The 19,790-nt window shown below is 38.9% G+C and overlaps 1 protein-coding gene across 1 annotated transcript; it reads left to right on the top strand.

The window, feature by feature from the left end:
- The first annotated feature begins 1,556 nt into the window (after positions 1-1,556).
- On the top strand, positions 1,557-19,356 carry IL18 (interleukin 18). The gene is made up of 6 exons (XM_047070529.1): positions 1,557-1,722; positions 10,522-10,605; positions 11,428-11,439; positions 14,850-14,984; positions 15,801-15,934; positions 19,112-19,356. The coding sequence occupies exons 2-6, from the start codon at positions 10,530-10,532 to the stop codon at positions 19,331-19,333; spliced, it is 579 nt and encodes a 192-aa protein (XP_046926485.1). The 5' UTR covers positions 1,557-1,722; positions 10,522-10,529; the 3' UTR covers positions 19,334-19,356.
- The last annotated feature ends 434 nt before the right edge of the window (positions 19,357-19,790 follow it).

The following is a 19,790-nucleotide window of genomic DNA, read 5'->3' as shown; positions in this document are numbered from 1 at the left end:
TCGAGCCCCACATTGGGCTCTGTACTGAGTGTGGAGCCTGCTTAAGATTCTCTCTCTCCATCCCTCACTCCCTCTCTCTGCCTCCCTCCCTCACTCTCTCTCTCTCAAATAAAAAGGGGAAAAAAACGGTAAAATTTTCAAAGGGCTATCATCATCTCATTTTAATCTTTACAAATAATCTTACGAAGTAGGTAAGACATGAAGCCATCTGGGTTGCTCTGTATCAGGAAAAAAAAAAAAAAAGTTTATCCCAAAACTAAGAAAAGGGAAAATTGTGCACTTTACATCTTTACAGTTGGAGAAAAATCATTGGCGATGGGCCATTTAAAGTTAACTTGTTCGGGGGTGCCTGGGTGGCTCAGCCGGTTAAGCATCCAACTTCGCCTCAGGTCATGATCTCACGGTTCAAGGGTTTGAGCCCCGCCTCTGGCTGTGTGCTGACAGCTCAGAGCCTGGAGCCTGCTTCATATTCTGTGTCTCCCTCTCTGTCGCTCCCCCACTCATGCTCTGTCTGTCTCTGTCTCTCAAAAATGAATAAACGTTAAAAAAATTTTCTAATAAAAATAAAAATAATAAAATTAACTTGTTTGGTGTTCTGCTTCTGATCATTCTTTGACTCTATTTCATGCTTTCGTATTAATTAGCTATATGGAACACTACAGTTGGAGGATGGAAATCTGTTACTTCAATTTCAACCATGTGTGTATTCTTACCATATATTTCCTAAATGCATGATTTTTCTTTTTCTAGTAGTCTCTGCACCAAGCACCTCTGACCATCTCACCACAGACTTCCTTTGTAATCACTGCGGTGGACATGATGTTTTTATAACATTGTAAAATGAAAACCCTATTTTGTTAAAAAAAAAAAAAAGTAAACCAAACTCAACTAGCTGCTTATGGAAGCATTTGATTCCTAACTCTAGAACACCTCTGTTTCCATATAGGCTCTATACTGGCCAAAAAAGCAGAAACCAAAAGTCACTTTGCTACTTTCCTTGCTAGCACGGTAATACCATTTGGCACGTGTTCAAGAAAAAATTGTCCGGGGAATTTTGTTTCTGCTAATTATTTTCAAGGCTGTGATATCTTACTCTGCTTTTTTAAAATTACATTTCAGGTGCTATTATTACATTATAGGGATTATTCTAATAGGGCTGATTATTCAGCACCACAAGATAAGGGAAAAGTTTTGTGCTAAAGTGTGAATAGAAAATCTCAAAACAGAGAGAGATTAATGTGAGAAAAGATGCTTCTAATTGACCAAGCAGTTGCTTTTTTAAAAGGGCTTGAAAGTACAGTACTTCTGAGAGAAAGGCACAAGATTTGGAAGGGCCAGAACTCCAACTTTTACAGCAGAAATGATCTCATTAAAATAGTGATTTTACATTAAAAGAAGTACGCAAATTCTCTGACTTTATTTCCAGTTCTACTGCCCTTGGAAAGAGCCCACATTTGAAGGCGGGTTCAAGGCGTGCCAGAACAGTCTCCTCCCTCCACCTCCTTCCTCCTTTCTCCCAATCGCTGGGTCTCCTCCTCCCCCAGACGGCTATAGATCAGATGACCAGCAAGCTCTGCTTTCCAATGCTTTCTGCATTCCTGGCTGCCAGCTTCAGCTGCTAAAGGGGCTGCTGCCACCTTCTGCCATCTACACAGCTCAGGAAAAGAAAGGGACCTCAAACCTTCCAGATCCCTTCCTCTCCTAGGAAACTACTGAGCACAGGTAAGAAATATCATTCCTTTTTATTTAGAAATGAGACATGGTTTTAAAAGGAAATCAACTAGAAAAGTGATTGAGACGAATTGAGGTCCTCTGACATCACTATGATGGGCAATCTGTAACAACAAAGGGAACACAGCAAAGTCAGAGTGGAAACTTTTTCTTTTAACCAACGTTGGAGAGTATCACTTTTGAGCAAACGTTTCCAAACTTTTTGGTCCTGTGACCTCTTTACATTCCTAAAAATCATTTAGGACCCTCAAAAATGTTTCCCTAGGTTACTTGACTGTATTGTTGTCATTTACTGTACTAGAAATTCAACTTGTTTCAAAATAACAGTAAGCACATCACAGGCCAGCATAAAAAACATTTTTAATTATAAATAACCATACATTTTTAAAAATCTGTGAAGAGTGACATTGTTTTTCATGTTTATGAATCTCTGGCTTAATGGAAGACAGTTGTGTTTCTATCTGCTTCTGCATTTAATCTATGTGATATTGCCTAGAATGTAAGCTCTGGTAAACTGTGGTGTGTACACATGAGAGAATGAGGGTGAAAAAGACAAATTACAGCTCGTTATTATTATGAAAATAGCTTTGACCTCAAGAGCCCCTTAAGAATTGCTGCTTTAGAACAATAAAATAAGTAAGCTTCTCTTCAACGGGAGTCTCAACTCTGAATCCATGATTCTAAAAGCAAACAAAAAATTTTTGCCAAAGGTTGATCCTCTTGATAGAATCTGCATCAGCACCCTTAGCTGGGCTATAGTTGGACGAAATTATAACATTCCCCAGGAGAATCTTATTTCACAATAAGGCAAGGGCTAAATTAATACCTCTATTTTGAAGTACTAATAAGAAAAATTAGGACTCCCTTAAACTCCTCTTTTCTTTTTGTCTATATCCAGCTATTTCAAGTTCTTTTAAATCTTCCTCCATAGTATCTTTTTTAACCTGGCTTGTTCATAATATCCCTACATGAATATTATGAATTCTTACGCAAATTTGTACATGAATTCTTAGAGTAGTGCCAGCGCCTGTCTCTTATCTTTTTCAAAATGCACTTGCTGGCTCAGTAACTTGCATTCCTATTGCCTATGAGATTAAATTCACATTTTTCTGGGGCACCTGGCTGGCTCACCAGGAAGAGCATGCAACTCTTGATCTTGGGGTCATGAGTTTGAGCCACACGTTGGGTGTAGAGATTACTAAGAAAAATAAATAAACTTAAAAATAAATAAATAAATAAGATCACATTCTTCTAGTGACTTCCAAAGCCCTCTCTAACCTCACCCCACCCTGAGTTCACTGCAGGACAGCAGGAGTGTTCCACCACAGTCCAAAAAAATGGCTCCATTCATGAAGTCCATCCTCCATCACAACACTGTTTTAATGATCATATAAATGCTCTTCCATGTCCTTTCCCATCTATTTAAATCGTAAGCATTCTTTAAGGTTAAATTCGATTCTCCTTTTCACACGAGGCCATTCCAACTACATCAGTTCCACTCTGGATTTTTCCTTTGAGTCTGTATTTAGCTGTTGATTATATGCGCACCTATTATCATTATATTGCGCCTATTATCAGACACCTATTATTTACCTAAATTTTTACCTAGGTCTTCCTCCATCCCACCTCTGCCACATCTACATACAGACATTCATGGAATGGCAACATTTTCAAGAATTAAATGATTTCTAGAACTGAATAGTTAGATTTTCATCTTGCTGCTACCAAGATGACTAAGTACCTGATTTTAGGGAATTAGGTAATATGCTTCCTCATTTCATCCGGTGTCTGTCTATGCCACAGAATTGAAATCCACAGCAAGGATAAACATGATTGCTTTTCAAATTCAAATTGCTTTTCAAACATTCTAATAATATGGGGTTTTTTTTTAATATAATTTATTGTCAAGTTGGCTAACATACCGTGTGTAAAGTGTGCTCTTGGTTTTTGGGGTAGATTCCCATGGTTCGTCACTTACATACAACACCCAGTGCTCATCCCAACAAGTGCCCTCCTCAATGCCCATCACTCATTTTCCCCTCTCCCTGCCCCCCCATCCACCCTCAATTTTTTCTCTGTATTTAAGATTCTTTTATGGTTTGCCTCCCTCCCTCTCTGTTTGTAACTATTTTTTCCACTTCCCTGCTCCCATGGTCTTCTGTTAAGTTTCTAAGATCCACATATGAGTGAAAACATATGATATCTGTCCTTCTCAGACTGGCTTATGTCACTCAGCATGATGCCTTCCAGTTCCATCCACGTTGCTGCAAATGGCATGATTTCATTCGTTCTCATTGCCAAGTAGTATTCCTCCAATAGTATGTTTTTAAACTCCTCTATGGCTGAAATACGTATTCAATCAATACGTGTTATGTTAGAGTTATGAGGAAGTGGTTATGAGGGCATTTGCCACATATAAATGGTTCTCTCCTTGCAGCCTTAGCTAAAATCTAGAATTACAGAATACTGGAGCTGGATAACACCTGTAATATTAACCATGCAACTTCCTCTTTGTCCAAATGAGGAAACCGAGACCATCAAAATTAAGTGACTTGCCCCAGACAAGATTGTGAAGCATGTGACCTCATGTCCATCATGATTTTCTACCATTCACTAGCTTGTGGCCAGTCTCCAAGGCTTGTATAACAAAAACTGTTTTTGTTTGAAAGAACCAATTGCCACTTGCATATTCCTGGGAGTATCGTTCTGAGGTGGTTTGTAACTTTAGATGAAAAAAAGTCAATAATCTGAGAATTTTAGATGAAATATTCAAAGCATATTTATCCAGTGGGAACTATAATTTTCACAGACTGGAGTTAAGAAAGCAAAGGGACACAGATGAGACTGGAAAAGAGGGAAGTTGAGGGGAGGAATAGAAGGGTTATTTGTAGATATACTGAGATCTCACAAGAAGAGTGGTAAGAAAATAATTCAAAATAAGCACTTGAAGTAAAAAAGAAACCACCAAGGGGGGGGTGGGAAAGAAGAGGGAGAATATTGGAGAAGTTACTCTGTTTTTTTTAAAATACGTTTCAAGTGTTCCTAATATTCCTTCTCTTTCTCATTGGCTTTCAGATGGAGTGAAGGTTTTAAGATAGAAAAAAATTCTACCAGTTCCTTTACACACTGTTGTCACGGCAACAAGGTGTATCATAGCAGACATTTATTCCTTTAACATTGATTGAGCCCCTGCTGTATATAAACTTCTTCCAGATGTGGAAGATTCAAGAAGAAAGGGACAATTCATCTTAAAGAAACTCAGATTGAAGCTGGGCAGACCTATTTGTAATCAAAATAATCTCATTCAGTGTAGTAAGATGTATTTGAGAAGCATAAGCGGGGGTAGGTGTAGGGGGGCACTGGTGAGAGAATGATTAGGTAGGAATGGAGGAGTAAGGGAGGTCTTCACAGAGAAAATGTTTGAGCTGGGCCTGAAAAGGTGAAGAACCAAGGGTCTAGCAGGCAACGAAAACAGGGAAGTTACTGCCTGGCAGGGGAAATGTCGCTGGCAACAGTATGGAGCCGGGAGAGTCTGGAAGCCAGAAAATCTCTAAAGAGAAGATGCCAGAAGTGATGAGGGCTGGACTTAAAACAATGCTGGTGGAGATGCAGAGGAGACGCCAAATTCTAGAGACATTTCTGAGTTATAACCTACAGTATTTGTGAGGCAGGTTAGACAAAGGAGTGGAGGACTCCCGGGTTTCCGTTGCAGACAGGTTATTTGGGCATGTTTTAGAAAGTAATTCATTAGTATACCCTACAGCTGGAACTGTGGGTCTGGAGCCAGAAACTGAAATTTGCAAGTTATAGAAACTACCACCCTCTCTCTTCACTTTATGGCCTGAGTCCCTAAAAAAATAGTTTCTATTTGCTGTCTTACTTTTTCCCCACCCCATTCTGCCCTAGATCTTTGTCAACGTGCTTCTGTTCCCTCACATTCCCCAAACTGTTCTACCGACACCAGACCTTCCTAACTTGCCACATTCGATAAACAAGTTTGAGCTTGTACCTAAGCAGTTCCTCCTTAAAGCTCCTTTCTCCCTTGTCTTCTGTGACACTTCTCTCTTAGATTTACAAAACTGAACTAATTATTTTCCACTTGGCCTGTCATTCTCTTTTTTCTTAGTTGTAATGAGGTAACCACTCAACAAGTTGCCCAAGCCAGCAACTTTGAAGTCACCCGCAGTTCCTCCTTCTTCCATTTGATCTACAGCCAATTAGCTAAAAACCAATCCTGATATTTCATCTCTCTTGAATCCATCCAGTGCTTTTGTCCCCACAGTCGCTACCTTAGTTTATAGCTTCATCAACTGTTACCTTAACTGTTAAAATTACTTCTGAGGTTGTTTTCTGGCCTCTGTTCAGTCTTGCCCCATCAAATCCATCCTCTACACAGCTGCCAGGGTGAACTTTTCAAAACATAAATCTGACCGTGTCTTTCTCCTACTTAAAGAGATTCAGTATTTTTTTTCAGAAAAAACAGTTCAAACTCTTTAGCCTACTTAAGCAAGGCCTTTACAATCGGACTCTCCTTTACAAGTTTATGTCAAACTGAACTATTTTGCAAGTTGCATTTTATGTGAATTGAACTAGACAGAATCAAGAATAGAGAAATAACAGTCTCATTTTTCAAATTGTTTTTTTTTTTAAGTTTTATTTTATTTTGAGAGAGACAGAAACAGCACAAGTCAGGGAGGGGCAGAAAGAGAGGGAGAGAGAGAATCTCAAGCAGGCTCCAAGCTGCCAGCACAAAGCCCGATGCAGGGCCTGAACCCATGAAACCATGAGATCATGAACTGAGCTGAAACTGAGGGTCGGACACTTAACTGAGCCACCCAGGTGCCCCATAATAGTCTCACTTTATAGGCAAAATGGAAATATGTGAACTCCTCCAAATTAGTTTATGTAGAATGACACAATTTCAAAGGTGGTAGGGCAAGTGAGTTGTGAGCTGTTAACACTCTTCCCACATTTAAGTGTCTCTCATACTTGACAATTACCTGCTTCCATGTTGGTATTATGTAAGCTAGGCTATTCTTGAGACATACAGGTTATTGTTATGCTATTTTTAAAATATTCACTACTGAGGCGCCTGGGTGGCTCAGTTGATTGAGCATCCGACTCCGGCTCAGGTCATGATCTCACAGTTCTTGAGTTCAAGACCTGCCTTGGGCTCTGTATTGACAGCTTAGAGTCTGGAGCCTCCTTCGGATTCTGTCTTCCTCTCTCTCTGCCCCTCCCCTCCTTGCACTCTCTCTCTCTCTCTCAAAAATAAATAAACATTTTTAAAACTTTAAATATTCACTACTATCATAATTTTAAATATTTTTATACCTGATAGTAATGTCATCAAAGCGCTGAGGGGTATTATTACTGCTTGTGCTGAAAAACACCTCCAAATAAATATTTTCCAAATAAGTTGGAAAAACAGTTAGATGTCAGAAAACAATGATAAAAAGGCCAAAGTACCACCACAATAGAATGTGTGGAGAGAGAGCACTATGCAAAGAATCGGCTATAATGCTGAGAAAGTTGAAACAAAGAAAGAAAGCAAGAATACACTCCGGTTGTTGTAGATTTATGTCCTCCGAGGATACCTCTTTACTACTTTTGTATTTGTTCCCAAGGAAAAGTTAATCTTGAACTATCTGAGATCTTCAGAAATGCTTTCTTCCTACCCAATGGGACTGCATTTGCATTAACTGCAGGAAAAGTGATGAGGTTCCAAACAAGCAAGGTTCTCTCAGAATTCCCTGCTCCAGGCTTTTGCTCAGGTAGTTCCCTCTGTGGAAAGCTCTTCCCCTGGCCTTGTAAATGCCTGCCTCTCATATGTAGAACAAGCAGAGGGTTACTGGAGGGGGTGTGGGAGGGGGGATGAGCTACGTGGGTAAGGGGCATTAAGGAATCTACTCCTGAAATCATTGTTGCGCTATATGCTAACTAATTTGGATGTAAATTTAAAAAAAGAAAATTAATAAAAAAGAAAAGAAAATGCCTGCCTCTCTTTCAAGGCAGCTTGATTATCGCTTCCTCTAAGAAGTTTTCTTCCACACACCACCAGGCAGACAGAAAGGATCTCTTGTAAACCCAGCTCTGCACAGCGTTCATTGTACTATTTTGTAATTGTTGATATATTTGTCTCTCCCTAGACTCTGAGTAATTGCAGGGTAAGTATTGTGTTTTGTCAGCTTTCTAGCTCCATGCCTGATACGTAGTGCATGCTCAGTAATTACCTGATGAATGATTGCAAATATTGTGTAATATTATTCTTTTTAAGGTAGTAGTGTCCTCTAAATTAATTCACTCATTGACTAAATACTCACTGTAGTAAACACTAGTAATTTCATCCAATTCCATCCAATATACTATTTAGGGCTTTTCAAGTAAATTATTTTACAAAAATATGAATGCATTACATAACATTAAAGTTTGTAGAGAAGACCACCCTAGCCATTATTTCATATATATGAAATTATATATACATATATGCTTATATATTATATATCTATATAAATTTGATAACTATCCACATTTGTATATGTATAAGGAATTGAACCTAGATAAAACTGTTAAATAGCCACCAATTCACAAGTGTTTGGGGTTACCTTAATTTGGATTAAGGTTTTTAACTGGGTTTTAATTTCTGGCTTCTTCTACCATATATGTTTGGCCTCAGCAGACTATGCCAGAAAAAAATTTGAGTCACTTCTCTACTTATGAGCTTCGACTTAAATACTCCTCTATATACCAAGGACTACTGTGAAGCAGCCACATGCCTTAGAGCCCAAACCATAATTACCCTCAGGAACCCAAGGTACTGCTGAACTCTGGAGTAGGGCCTCTTAATCATTTCTGTGGCATGGGCCCTCACAGACAATCTGGTGAAGTTTGTGGACCCCTTCACAAAATAATGTGTTTACATGGATAACATTTAGTACTTAATTGCTCAGTAGGTTAAGCATTCGACTTCAGCTCAGGTCATGATCTCATGGTTAGTGAGCTGAAGCCCCATGTCGGGCTCTATGCTGACAGTTCAGAGCCTGCTTCGGATTCTGTGTCTCCCTCTCTCTGCCCCTCCCTCACTCATGCTCTGTCTCTCTCTCTTTCTCTCAAAAACAAATAAATATCTAAAAAATTATCTTAAATACTTAGGCTTACAAAGGAAACTTATTACATTAAATTGAGTTATCAAAAAAGGGTTTTTTAACAAATTTTGATATAGTATATATATGCCTCTTTATCAAGACATAAATAACAAAATTTGGGGCACTTGGGTGGCTCAGTCAGTTTTGAACATTGGCTTCAGCTCAGGTCGTGATCTCACGGTTCGGGAGTTCAAGCCCCATTGGGCTCTCTTTCTCTGCTGTCAGCACAGAGCCTGCTTTGGATCCTCTCTCTCCCTCTTTCTCTGCCCCTCCTCGCCTTACGCATGTGCACGCGCTTTCTCTCTCTCTCAAAAATAAATAAACATTAAAAAAATTTTTTGCAAACAAACATGCAAACAAACAAACCCAAAATCTACTGGTGGGACTAATAACTTCTGTATATTTCAAAGTAGTAAGGAGTTTAAACCCTATTTCAAGATCTCTACAACAATTATAACACAATAGGAAATATGTGTTTCCATTACTGACATCAGAGATACTGCTAATAATACATACTGTGGTTTCCTACACGACCATAAGGGGAGGAACTGCTAAATTTCAGTTAGAAGTTGGTGAAAATAGGGGCACCTAGCTGGCTCAGTTGGTTAAGTGTCCGACTTCACTTCGGGTCATGATCTTGAGGTCCATGAGCTTGAGCCCCGTGTTGGACTCTGCTGACAGCTCAGAGCCTGAAGCCTGCTTCAGATTCTGGGTCTCTGTTTCTCTCTGCCCCTCCCCTGCTCACACTCTGTCTCTCTTTCTCTCTCACAAAAATAAATAAACATTAAAAAAAAATTTTTAGAAGTTGGTGAAAATAAATGTAATTTTTTATTTGTAATATGTAATTTTTTCCTATCTAAGTTTACAAATTTCTCAGGTATAGAAACCCTTCTTCACAGACAAAGGTCTAGAAGGATACACACAATATTGGGGTGGGGTGGAATAGGGTGGGGCAGAGGAGAAAAGCAAAAAGAAGTTTTAACATGTTTAAGTCCTGTATTATTTGGGTTTTATTTTTTTATTTTTTACAGAAACACTGTATTTATGTATTACTTGTGTAAAAAGCATAGTATAACCCAAACTCCAGACCAAAAGCTATGGCTGCTCAAGGAGAAAAAGGGCCATCAGATGCCAGAGCGCTGTGGTGTCCTCACACACTGCCCTTACTCCCAGGCAGACACACTACTTTTATCATTGTCTCACTTTTGGCACTTTCACAATGAAGTCACAAAGCTTCAGTCTCCCATGCACATGAACCCATTGGTTGTAAGACAGACATAGAACCAATCCATAGTTAAATGACAAGCATCGTATATGTATATTGATGATATATTTCCTCCAAGATACTAGGACAATATTTCAGTTCAGTAGTGGGCCACTTATCCACCCTTTATAATACTGTCATATGAGAAGATGCTTTCTAGATTCCAAACATTTGTTGGTTTACAAGAGAACATTTGAACACGTGTATTCATAAGCTGAAGACCCAAGTGTTTATTAAATATCCAAAGTGTTCATCAGCATACTGGGTGATACACTGACTTCTGAGTTTGGAGGTAATAGAAGGCAGTAAGTAGAAAAATATTTTTGGGGTGGAAATGGAAAAACCACTACATTTTCACAAATGACTCTTTGCTTTCATTAGGAATAAAGATGACTGCTATACCAGTAGATGATTGCATCAACTTTGTGGGAATGAAATTTATTGACAATACACTTTACTTTGTAGGTAAGTCTAAAGCAATAGGCCACATAAGGATTCAGATAAATGTATTCAGCTAGAAAAGATGTTGTGAGATAAACTATTGAGCACCTCTTTTTTTGTCACCAAATTCTGTTGTAATACCGGTGACCCTCTTTTCTGGAAAAGAATAAAAAATACTGGGCCTCTAGAAATTAACCACAATATGTCCAACGTCCTAGCACCTTGTCTCACCACATGTCCTGTCACTTTAGCTAGCAGAAGCCAACCCATAAGATCGCTGCAGGTGCACATGATGAAATCTCACGAAATTGGGTACACTCAGGGAATATAATTTCCTGCAACAAACTGGCAAATCATATAACAAATACCTTAAATCTGGAGTTCTGTGAGTAGACTATGCCAGTTTATGTAAACAAACTTGACAAATAAAAACAGATTCTAATGATTCATCTTCTGTGAGCAGCTTGGCTCCATTTGAAAGTTTGGCTTCATTTGAAAGATTCACAGAAAGTCCCTAGGTGACTTTCCATTGAAACCATAAACTTAAGAGTAATCTATCACTTTACAAAATTTCCTTTTAAGTAAAAATTTAAATTTGTGAACTCTGGATTTGGGTTTTATATCTAATTTAACTGAGACCACACTAAGTCTAATGAGCTCCATTTTATGTGACCTCTGGCATGATTGTATAATATTTCTGATGGAGGCCCACAAAGGCCATCACTGGTTAGTTAGTGGTTAAACACTGGGGAGTGACAGACGAGTTATAAAATGGTAGGGTAAGAGGAGATTCCGAATTGAAATATAGAGTTTAACATATTTTGTTTCTCTTTTTTTCCCCTTTAGCTGACAGTGATGGTAAAGTATAAATTTATTTCTCTTTCTTTGCAAAATCAGTAGCTACTTGAGTAAGCACCTCTCAGACACATCCATATCCCCATTCTCAGCTGAGAGAAACTGGTACTAGGCCATTTGAGAAGCTAATCTTCCCTCAAAGGAATGTGGACTCAAAAGAACAGCCTTGGAATAAAGATGACCATAAGGGATACAGAGAAGAACTGCTAGCAAAATATGCTTCTCTCTACACCTTAGAAACTTCTCTAGCTCTTAGAATCTACAAAATAGACTTCGCTTATTACAGAGATTCTAAGATTATGAGGAGGTCATGGATTCTCTGGAGGAAAAGGGGATTGAAGCAAGAGAATTGTCCAAAATCAAGGAAACCTTCCTTTAACCCTCTCTCTCAGAAATGTTTTGGGAAGAAGCCTAGGAGGCTCCCAGGTGGCAGAGGATTCTGGAAATAGAGGAGACAGGAGAGGGTAGAGCAGGCAGAATTATGAAGCTGAGCCATTATGTCTTATTAAGATGTGGATGTACCCAGTTCTTGTCCTTCTGGCATTCAGGTAGGACCATGCCCATGTCTGGCCTATGATCCTCTAAAAGACCCCAGATTATTAGAGGCCATGAGTTTCTCATACTTTTCCTTAAAAGTAACACTTTTCCCATTCTTAAGGTGATCCTTACTGTACTTGAAATAGAAAGTATCAGCTTTAAAAAAAATACTATTTTTCACATGTCTTTTTCCCCCCAGCTTTACTGAAATATAATTGACCTATAACTCCTCATGTTTCTTAAAGATTGCCTTGCTCTCCATTTATTTAATTCAGTAAATATTGGTATCTGTATCTCAGGTGCTATGTCAAGCAGTAGGATACAGTGGTGAGCAAAACATGGTTCCTACAGGGAGAAGCAGGCCCATGAGGAAGACAATTGGAATATAGTATGTTAAGTGTTACAAAGACACAGGATGCTATGGGAGCACATGGAAGAGGCACCTAATTCAGTCCAGTAGATTCTGGGAGGGCACTTTGAAGGAGGGACAGATTTAAAGAGTGAATAGGGGTTAGTGAAGAGAAGGTATTGTGGGCAGGGAGAAGACAGCATGCACAGGCCAAGATATGAAAGAAAGCATGGCATGTCTGAGCAATTAAAAGTAATTCAGAATGGGAGTAGGATAATGAAGAGAGAAGAAGGATAAACAGGGTGCAGATAAAGAAGCTTCCTTTATTCCAAAATAGGGAATTTAGACCTTATCTTTGGGATAATGGGGATTCAGAAAGCATAATATGTACGACCTGGGATACAGATCAATTTGCTGCAACAAAGAAACCCAAAAATATAGTAAGAGAAAATGCTTCCGTAAAATACAAGTCCAAGTTGGTAGTTCGTGATGATGGTGGGATCTCAAGTTTCTTCTCTCCTGCTATTCCAGTATCCCTAAGTTGTTGAACTCATTCACATACTTGAAAATCATTACCATACTTCCTAGGTCCATATCCCAGCTAGCAAGAAAGGGTTCAAAATAAGAGGAAGACAGCCCCATTCCTTTTAAAGTCTCTACTTGGAAGTTGTACACATCAACTCCACTCATATTCCATTCATTAGAATTTAGTCACCTGGCGATACCAACTGCAAGGGAATCTGGAAAATATAATTTTTATTCTAGGTGGCTATGTGCCCCATTAAAAATCAGAGATAACATGCTCATATCTCTGAATTTTAACTTTAATTAAAATTGAATTTTAATTCCTCCTGGCTTCAGTATAAAGAATTGATGTGGGGACAAAAAAAAAAAGGGGGGGGGAGATGCCAATTAAGAGGCTATTACTGCAGTCCCTGTAAGAAATGATGGTGACATGAATTAAGGTAGGCACAGTGGATGCCAATGAAGAGCTGTGCATGGATTTTAGAAATACTTAAAAGAATCAAGAGGACACAGTTGGGGCTGGATTTCGAAGGGGATGGAAAGAAAGACCGAGAAGATAATGCCTACATTTTTGCACTTAGCCAATTTGTACCGTTCAGTTAAATAGGAAACACAAGAGGAAAATCAGGGTAATGAGGAATGTGGAGCAAAGAGGAAGACATAAATTTAGTTTTAGATCTTATCTGTGGGACATCCTAGTGGAAATGTCCAGTGGACTCTTGGACATAAAGTTCTTAGATCCGGATGAAAATGTGGACTGGATATATAAATTCTTTTAACATTTATTCATTTTTGAGAGACAGAGAGAGACAGAGCATGAGTGTGGGAGGGGTGGAGAGAGAGGGAGACACAGAATCAGAAGCAGGCTCCAGGTTCTCAGCTGTCAGCACAGAGCCTGAGGCAGAGCTTGAACTCACGAACTATGATCATAAATACAACTAATCCAGGAAGTAGAATGACTGGGTTGACAGAAAAAAGGGGATGATTGGTAAATCAAGGTTTCAGTAGAAGATACATGCAAAACACAGATGGAGTTAGCCCTAGACACGAGAAGGAGCACCTTTTCCACATTTTCCCCCTGGGACAAGAAGGGGGAGGGGGTAGAGGAAATTAACTGGTGGTGCCACAGTTATGTTTGTAAGTGGAGAGGCCGGAAATCATTTGCAGAAAGTGAAAGCAGAGGTCACAATGTAGAGATCCTTAGGAGATAGGAGAAGATTTAGAATCACAGCTCTGTACCACGGAGGATTGCTGAGCTATAACAGAAAGGAAGTATTGACAATCGGTGAACTGGGAATGTGCCAATTTGTACATTTGTATAATTGCTTGGCAGCAACCCTCAGCAGCCAGTCTTGGGGTTTTGTAGTAAAAGGACAAATAAATTCAGGATTTAAGACACTGGCAAAGGATAGATTAAATGATGAGCTGTGAGGCCCAGTCTTCATAGAGAAGAAAGGGAAGACAGGAAAAGGTTAGACAGAAAATGTTAAGAGGCAGGAGGACTCTAAACATAGAGGAAAAGCTTAAGAAAGCTAAAAGGATGGGAGATTGTGGTTTGAAAGTAGGGTATTTGAATTTAAGACCATAGAAGTAGGGGCGCCTGGGTAGCTCAGTCGGTTAAGAGTCTGACTTCAGCTCAGGTCATGATCTCACGGATTCATGAGTTCAAGCCCCACGTCGGGTTCTGTCTGGAGCCTGCTCTAGATTATGTCTCTCCCTCTCTCTCTGCTCCTTCCCATTCACACTCTGTCTCTCTTTCTCAAAAATAAATAAACTTAAAAAAAAAAGACTATATGAGTAGAGTAGTGATAAAAAGGTGATAATAAGAATCAGGGTGCGCTCTTGGAAGTGGGTTAAAAAACACTGTGCAACTTTGTCCTACCATCTTCTACACCAGAAGATTATGATTAGCAGTTATTGAAAACTGAAATATATAGAATGATTATTTGTAATTCGGGAAGAAAAAAACATATTCTTTAATGAGATTTAATGTGCATTGTAGAAAACCTGGAAACAGATTACTTTGGCAAGCTTGAACATAAACTCTCAATCTTACGAAACTTGAACGACCAAGTTCTCTTCATTAACCAGGGAGATCAACCTGTGTTTGAGGATATGCCTGATTCTGACTGTACAGGTATTTTTTTAAATATATATTTGTAACATAAAAATGACAAGCTTACTTCTTCCCATTCCAGTTAACTACCTATGTTTTTCTAGGATAGACCTAATCCTCAGATGAAAAATCACAGGAGTAGTAATAATTTCACACACAAAAAACTTGATAAGGTCCACATTTTTTAGTTGGGGTGAAAAATTGATGCAACAAAGATATTGCTAGGGGTCAAGCTATTCTGAGCCTATATGAGGGTCGCCAATCCCTTCACTATAATTGCACTAAGTCTACAGAATCTCCATATGGACCTTAATCGCTGTTGGTTATAGCTAAATTGCTGACGGAATTTTCAAAAATCAAAATCAAAAATAAATACACAAGCATTTGGAGTGAGTCTGTCTTCCACCAGAAATTTAGAATGCCTTACAAAGGAATCTGTTTACTGTGCCTTCCAAGGTTTGAATTCCAAATATCAGAATTTAGGCAGAGTTGAAACAGTGAATGTGCACTTTGGGGAAAAAAAAAACCTAAATTTTTACCATAACAGATAGATTTTCAATATTCTATTTAACATTTAAAGGTTAAAAACAATCTTTTAGAATTCATAGTATCTCTAAAACACTCAAAAAGTTGCTGTATTTGTGTTATAATACATATGATGAATGTGTTTTAAAGAATGTGAGCGTGCCCATGTAAAGTCTCCTGCTAAATGGCTGAATCTCAGAGTACAGAAATGGTGATGGGTTTGTTAAGGATTATCCCTAGGTTAATTTCCATAAATGGTGATTTGTAAAAATTCTTCTAACTAGGGTTCTTATTTATTAATGTTTATTTCAGATAATGCACCCCGGACTGAATTTATCATATATATGTATAAAGATAGCCTCACTAGAGGTCTGGCAGTAACCATCTCTGTGAATTATAAGACCATGTCTACTCTCTCCTGTGAGAACAAAATTATTTCCTTTAAGGTAAGGCTGAGCCTTAATTTGTTTTAGTCATATTTACGTGCAAAATTAAAAAACCCAAATATCGTCAGTCCAATCTTTTTTTTTTCAAGTGTATTTATTTATTTTGAAAGAGAGAGAGAGTGGGGGAGGAGCAGAGAGAATCCCAAGCAGGATCCACGCTGTCAGTGCAGAGCCCGGCTCGGGGCTTGATCTCACAAATCGTGAGATCATAACCTGAGCTGAAACCAAGAATTGGACACTTAACGGACTGAGTCAGCCAGGTACCCCAGAATTATATTTTCATGTGGCATTTTCCCCCTTCCCAAGTTGCCCCTTGGCATGTCTACTAAGGCCATACTCCTAACTTTCAGTAGAAAGTGATCTTGATAGCAGTTCTTTATTGGCAAATCCCCATTTAGCAAATCGTTCACGACATGGGATTCACCTTTGAAATTGTCAGTTTGTGAGCATCTCCAGACTGCTCTCATTGGGAGGAAAGTTTTCTGGGTCACTCTGTAGTTATAGTTAATGGTTGTTTATCTGATAATAATGGAACTAGGCAAATCCAGGTGTAGGGGAGGCTGAAGTTTACACAATTTGGGCAGCCCTTTTAAAGAAAGAGAATATAAAATCAACAAAGGCATAAAGTTGATGCTTTATTTAAAAAAAGAAGGGGACTTAAAAGAGACCTGTATAAGTGAGGGGCTCTGACATTTAAGCTTCATAGCAAATGTGCTTCTGGAAGGACTCAGTCAAGGGGCGGGAAGAGGGAAAGGAAGGTGTTAGGACCAGTTTTAGGTCATGCTCTTTAATCCCATTTTCCACTCATTAATAAGGATCTTAGCAGTGATTATAAATATAGACTAAGTTCTAGATGATAAGGCACAACTGGGTGCCATTATGTGCTCACCTTTCTGGGTTGCTTACTAGCTATAAAGTCCTAGTGCTTCTGGTTACCCCTGTTTTCCTTTGGGCAAGAACCTTCATGACACCAAGACGGATTTGTTTCAAGACCTTACTGTCAGTGTCTGTTTCTTGTATGTACATCCAGGCATGGTCAGGATTCTCTCAGACTTACTAACGCAACTGGGAGAGGACCAAAATAAGAGATGTTAGGTCAGGGGTGCCTGGGTGGCTCAGTCGGTTAAACGTCCCATTTTGGCTCAGGTCATGATCTCACAGTTGGTGGGTTCGAGCCCCATGTCAGGCTCTGTGCTGACAGCTCAGAGCCTAGAACCTGCTTCAGATTCTGTGTCTCTCTCCCTCTCTCTCTGCCCCTCCCCTGCTCATACTCTTTCTCTCTCTCTCTCTCTCTCTCTCTCTCTCTCTGTCTCTTTCAAAAATAAGTAAACATTTAAAAAAAATTTTTTTAAGGTAAGAGATGTTAGGTCAAGCTTGCCTCTCCCTGGGTTCAGATTCAACCCCTCCTGATGTAATGATGCAAAGAATACCTTAGGCCCTTGGAGCACTCAAGTTTCACCAGGTAGGACTTTCCAAGTTGAGTGTTCCCCAAGGTCACTAGGATTGTTTCCACATCCATTTGTTGTGCATCTTCCCAATAAGGGCTACGAATAGTCAACACCAAAACTAAAGAAAGCTACTGCCCCAAGATTCCTTGCCTCTGTTCTGAAATGTAGCCTTGAACTAGTTAGAGATCACCTATTCTACCTATCCACATTTCCACCTTCAACTATAACTTTCTACACTAGGTTTGAACTAAAAGGTTTATTTGTCTTTAATATTTCTAGAGTTTTTGAAGTTTTAGCTAAGGATTATTTATCACTTATACATTAGATATTAGGTTGGTCCCAAACTGTCTCCCCTAGGTTGGGGTCTCTTCCTACATTCTGGTATATCGTAGACAGCCTCAGAAATATGTGCCAGTGGGTGAACTAGTTTATACTGTCATCAATTCAAGACCCTCACATGTTAATAAAGGAAAAAGGTCAAGAGTTATGACTATAAATTGCATAATGGATTGAGAAGTTTGCAGGTACTCCCAGGTTCTTTCAGGCCTCTTGAGAGGATGCTTGAATACTATTTTGGGTCTGGAGGTCTCTGCATCAATCCTTAGATAGGATAATGCTCATCTTTGCTACCAGGGGGTCAAAATTAAGTTCAAAATGTCTGTTGGCTCCAGGATTAATATGGAAAGAAACTTGGGTGGTCCTCACATTTTCTAGTCCATTCTGAAAAGTAGGTATGATGCACTAATAGGAAAAGTGCAGGCAGTACTGTCAGTTGGGGGACCGGCAGGATTACGGTTTCACATAATCTAGCTATTCTTGAGAAAACCCTCTTCTGTGGCTGAAAGATAAAAGAATCAGCATTTGGCTTTCAGGGTAGGACCCAGCCAAATTCAGGATAGAAATTCAGGAACTACTATGGAACTGGAGTGCTTGGCAGAGAAAAAGTGCTGACTAAGCCAATAAGCAAGGCTATCCTGGAACCCAGGACCTAGCCCTAGTACAAGTAGTGGGTCTATTTATTTATTATTTATTTATTTAATATATGAAATTTATTGTCAAATTGGTTTCCATACAACACCCAGTGCTCATCCCAAAAGATGCCCTCTTCAATACCCATCACCTACCCTACCCTCCCTCCCACCCCCCCATCAACCCTCAGTTTGTTCTCAGTTTTTAAGAGTCTCTTATGATTTGACTCTCTATTAGTGGGTCTATTTACAGCAAGTTTCAGTCCTAGGCTCCACTGAAGGAGGGACGAAGCTGAGATGCCTGCACTTTCTGCCTCTCTCACATTAGGCTCACAAACAAGAGCTAGCCTATGCCTAGGGGTGGAGGTCATCAATGTCTTTGGCTGTGAATGGTTGAAGAAAACAGGAATTGACATTAGCCTAAGAAGGTTGTGGTCTGTGCTGGAACTCTGCTTCATCTTGATCAGATATGGACTCCACTCAGGGGAGAGGAGAAAAGGAAGCTACCTGATGGTTAAATTGGGAGAAACTAGAGGCTTAAACCTGAATGTGCATTCGATGGTGGGAAAAGGCAGATTAAACAAGGAGAACAGATTAGGAATTAGGAAGGAAATAAAATCAATATTCTTATATTCAGAGGTTTGGGTTTTTTTTTTTCCTTGTACTTCTTTAGTTCTTTGCAGTAATGTACTTCAAAATAAACCACACATATTCAAATTGTTCATGTTCTTAAAAAATTAAGTATTTTTTTTCCTCTATAGGAAATGAGTCCTCCTGAGAGTATCAATGATGAAGGAAATGACATCATATTCTTTCAGAGAAGTGTTCCAGGACATGATGATAAGATACAATTTGAGTCTTCATTGTACAAGGGGTACTTTCTAGCTTGTGAAAAAGAGAAAGATCTTTTCAAACTCATTTTGAAAAAAAAGGATGAAAATGGGGATAAGTCCATAATGTTCACTGTTCAAAACAAGAATTAGATATTAAAATTGCATAATTTGAACCTTCTGAGTTTTTGTCTTTCAGAAAGGTTGTAAGACTTTGTGTCTATAATTGTAATAATGAAATAAAATGGATAATGGTCTTAAAAGATACCACTGAGAAATGAATAATAAGGTATCACAAAATTGAGTTGACTCTTCCTTATCCAGATAAATAAAATATTTGCATAACATTAAGAGAATGCATAGTTTCAAAACACATTCTACACTGTTAATTGGAACATAGATTATACTCAGTAGACGTGCCTTAAATCTTTTGGGTTACTGGTCCTAAAGATGAAAGATACTGATAACTTGAACTTTCTAATTTTTTAAGAATATCATTAAAACCATCAAGATTTTGTAGAGATTTGACTAATTTCTACATTTCTTCCAAAGTCAGGTATCTTTCAAAGTCAGATTGATCCTGAATCCAACAGCATATACAAAGGATTAT

This window comes from Lynx rufus, unplaced genomic scaffold, assembly GCF_022079265.1.
Source record: "Lynx rufus isolate CCGP_SWC_20201006 ecotype Redwood Valley unplaced genomic scaffold, mLynRuf1.p SCAF_9, whole genome shotgun sequence".
Lineage (NCBI taxonomy): Eukaryota > Metazoa > Chordata > Mammalia > Carnivora > Felidae > Lynx > Lynx rufus.
The sequence above is the reverse complement of the archived record's forward strand: the minus strand, read 5'-3'. Positions and strand labels throughout refer to the sequence as shown.

Bases quoted from the DNA above. Each gene is read 5' to 3' on its own strand.
- IL18 (XM_047070529.1), top strand. From the start codon at position 10,530: ATGACTGCTATACCAGTAGATGATTGCATCAACTTTGTGGGAATGAAA. The intron at 14,985-15,800 runs GTATTTTTTTAA...TGTTTATTTCAG, and splicing joins GCCTGATTCTGACTGTACAG to ATAATGCACCCCGGACTGAA. The intron at 15,935-19,111 runs GTAAGGCTGAGC...TTTCCTCTATAG, and splicing joins ACAAAATTATTTCCTTTAAG to GAAATGAGTCCTCCTGAGAG.